Here is a 3,753-nt window from a genome sequence, read left to right as displayed (position 1 = left end):
GGCATGGGAGGAGGCCCGGCCCCGGAGCACAGAGATCGCCGCCCCGCTCACACACACAGCCAGCCTTCATCACGCGTCTTTTTTATTTTAACCGGGAAGGGAAATACCTTTGGAATAAGTGCAATTAAAAGCACGTTATCAGGATCTGTCCTTGGCGAGTGATCGTTTGTCGAACACACGGGTGATTTGAGGAGCTACGGGGTTTGGGGGGACAGAGCTTGGGCTCCCTGGAATCTGGATCCAACCCCGGGTCTGTCACTTCCTCATCGTGCAGTCCCGGGAAGAGAAGAGCCCTCTCCATCTCCAGGCCCCTTAGAGAACCCCGGGCATTCTGACGCCCCAGCTTTCAATGCAGGCCGCCCTGGGTGGTCGTGGCATCTCATGCAGTTGGCCTCTGCCGCCTTCCAAGCCTCCACACTTCAACCACCAGGCGCACCTGTGAGGACGTAAAAGATGCCCAGGAAGCACTTAGCACTGGGCTCACCGTCAGGGCCCCACAACCGGGCACTTTTGTTATTCTGTCCAGTGTTTGCTGACGACTCCCCCTCCCACCCTGGTGTGCCAAGCCCCGGCAGGGTGGAGCAGACAGGTGCCCAGCCCTGGCAGGGACTCAGTGCTATGAAAGTTCCTGCCTGGTAAAGAGAGCGCCGTGCCGCCAGCTCCCACGCTGGGAGATGGGCTTCACAGCTGCTCACTTACCTGAACGGTCAGCACTTCTCTTAATTACCCAGGAGGACCAGCCTCGGGGGAGTGATGCTACGGGGTCTCTTTCTGGCTCACTGGGTCCTATCTGAGATCTCTCTCTTTCTGTTCCTCTCTCTGGGACTCCCCCATCACCACTAGGGGCTCTGTGTGTGTCTCCGGTCCCCAGTCCCTCCCTCAGCCCAGGGCTCTGTCTCTGGACCTCAGAGGCCCTCTCTGAATCTCTCCCCTCCCTCACATGAAAGAGTCTGCACACCGGGGAGGTTCTTTCCAAAGGCCAGATTACTCCAGGTCACATAACTGTTTCCCCAGATTTATCCCTGAACTTTAGATCAGCCTTGCTTAAAAGTGATGACCTTTGCTGATCTCTGTCTCTGGGCGTGCCAGGGAAGGGCCATCTGTCCAAAACTCTTCAGAGTCCCCATCTCCCCTGGCCAGACTGAATCGAACAGTGGAGGGGGCAAGGAGGTGTGAAGAATCTCAAGAAGGAATCTGAGTCACCTGGCCCTGCAGTCCCGAATACTCTTAGAGTTTCTCCAAGTTTCATATGCCTCAGAATTGCCTGGAAGGACTGTTAAAACGGGTTACAGGGCCCAGGTTTCCGATTCAGTTGGTCTACGGTGGGGCTCAAAAATGTGACTTTCTAACAGCTTCGCAGGTGGTGTTTATGCTGCTGATGCAGGGACCACACTTTGACAACCACTGCTCTAGAAAATCCTCTTATCAGATTAATGGCATGTTGGAATCATCTCAGGAATTTGCATTACTAATGTCTGGTTCCCATCCTGAGAAACCCTGATTTAATCAGTCTAGGGCAAGGCCTGGGTATCTGGATTTTTTTTTAAGCCCCCATGTGATTCTTACATGCAGTCAAATTTGAGAACCACTGCTCTGGACCCTTGCTACTCAAAGTGTGGACTGGCAGCACTGCCTGGTAATCTGTTAGAAAAGCAGGATCTGGGACCTCCTGAGTCAGAATCTGCATTTGACAAATCCCCAGGTGATTCCTGAGAAACCTCAAAGGCCCTGCTCCATCCAGGGACCACACTTTGTTGTTTTTGTTTGTTTGTTTGTTTTAGGTGAAGTATAGTTGATTTACAACAGGGACCATACTTTAAATAACAAGGGTCTTCTGGATCAATATTTCTTAAACTCTAACGAGGGACTTCCCTGGTGGTGCAGTGGTTAAGACTCCACACTCCCAATGCAGGGGGCCTGAGTTCGATCCCTTGTCAGGGAACTAGATCCCATGTGCATGCCACAACTAAGAGTTCACATGCCACAACTCAGCAGCTGGCGAGCCGCAACTAAGGAGACCGCCTGCCGCAACTAAGACCTGGCGCAACCAAATAAATATTTTAAAAAAACAAAAGACCTCTAATGATCACCCAGGAAGTTTGTAAAAATACAGATCCCTAGGCTTCACTTCCCAGATATGTGTGGGCCTAAGAGCACTGCGTTTTTACAAGCATTGCCTGCCTTGCCACAGGCGATTCTGATGCAGTTCTCACTTGCATTTCCCTTGGATTTATCTTACTTTCCTCCACCTAGAGGAGATGGGCAGAAATGACTTCATCTTGACTGTGTGACCCAGGGCAAATGCCTCCTGGTTTGCCAGAGCACCAGTGCCTAGCAAGTTTTAACCACAAGTCATTACCCGTGCTCATCCAGGTACTCATTCAGCAAAACGGTTACTGAGTGCTTCTTGCTGCTAAGCGCTGGGGATGCAAAAATCCGGAGGGGGAGATTCAAATAATTAAGAAAATGACAGTATACGTGCAAAAGTAAATCCGAATGAACAGGGCTCACGTGAGCACTCAGCACGGGAGGTCAGGGAAGTTTTCCCGCTAGAAAAGACCACTGAGCTGAGATCTGAAGGACCAGTAGGTGTTAGGAGGCAGCCGTGGGAGGGGAACAGGGACTCTCATCTGTACCTTCTGCGGCGTCCTCACAACACCAGGGAAATGGAGGTGCAGAGGAGAATTACTGTCCCACGGTCATGTAACCGCACAGAAGCAGGACAAATACTCCATGCCTCCATGGCGCTTCCCAACCAATTCAGCTATGCGTGATGCCAGTGACTTGGGGCATCGTCTCCCGCTTCCTTCCTTTTCTCCCTTCCTCTGTGTCTCAAAGATATGCCAAATACAGGCACTTGAAGACTGTGCAGCTCACAGACAGGGACCGGCCTGCCCGGCCAGGACCCAAGGGAGGTGGAAGGATGCTCCCAGGTTCCAAGCCTGCCTGCTACGCCCCGTTTCACACGCCTTAGGAGCGGTTACCGCCCACTCGCCAAACTATTGGACACTCTGGGAGGAACGATAACACGGCCAACGAAGAAGAGGGGTGGACCCTCTTTCCCGGCTCCTCCCTACCAGCCCAGGGGCTGTCTTCATTGGCAGATGACTTCAGCCCGGCCCCCGCTTTGAAGGCACCTGTCTTTCTCCCATTAGGTACGCGGCCTCTATCGCCCACTCTCCATGCCTTCCTCCGCTTTCCCCACCCACTTCCTGGACCAGCCAATGACTTCAGGGCAGAATGTCCCCCCACGGCCAATTGAAAACGGCTCCAAACTTGACGGACGACTTCCCGCCCCTGATCAGCCTAGCTCCTCCCTCCGACCAATTGGCTTAAGAGAAGGGGGCGGGTGTATCCAATCAGCACGACACAGGTCTCTGGATTGACGCACGAGTCCTCGCGCTGGCGTGTTGTGCCCCGAGGCGGGAGGAGGCGGAGGAGCGGGGAAGAAAACCTGAGCCAATCCTAGCAGCCCGCGCAGGAGGCCAATCGAACGCCGCGCCTTGGAGAGATTGCCCAATCGGAGAGAGGGGGCCGGCCGCATCCCCGCCAAGAACCAATAGAGCGCGTCCGAGGGGCAAGAGCGACGTGCGCCCGGAGCAATGACGGGCCTATATTCGGGGCTCGGGGGCGGGTCGGCGCCAGAGACGAGAAGAGAGGAGGGGAGGCCTCCTCCGCCGCCGCCATCTTGGACCGGGCCCGGTCAGCTTCCGCGGAGCCATCGGCAGACGCCGCGGCCTCCCTTGAGCCCCG

General features: G+C 54.7%; 1 protein-coding gene across 1 annotated transcript in view; it reads left to right on the top strand.

The window, feature by feature from the left end:
• The first annotated feature begins 2,301 nt into the window (after positions 1 to 2,301).
• LOC112397899 (U4/U6 small nuclear ribonucleoprotein Prp31-like) overlaps positions 2,302 to 3,753 on the top strand; it is a 5,502-nt gene continuing 4,050 nt past the window's right edge. The window contains exon 1 of the mRNA XM_024742200.1: positions 2,302 to 2,373. Within this exon, the coding sequence (XP_024597968.1) occupies positions 2,302 to 2,373 (72 nt within the window). The remainder of the gene's footprint in view (positions 2,374 to 3,753) is intronic.

Source organism: Neophocaena asiaeorientalis, unplaced genomic scaffold, assembly GCF_003031525.2.
Source record: "Neophocaena asiaeorientalis asiaeorientalis breed wild unplaced genomic scaffold, Neophocaena_asiaeorientalis_V1.1 scaffold614, whole genome shotgun sequence".
Classification (NCBI taxonomy): domain Eukaryota; kingdom Metazoa; phylum Chordata; class Mammalia; order Artiodactyla; family Phocoenidae; genus Neophocaena; species Neophocaena asiaeorientalis.
This window is presented reverse-complemented; position numbering and strand designations above follow the sequence as displayed.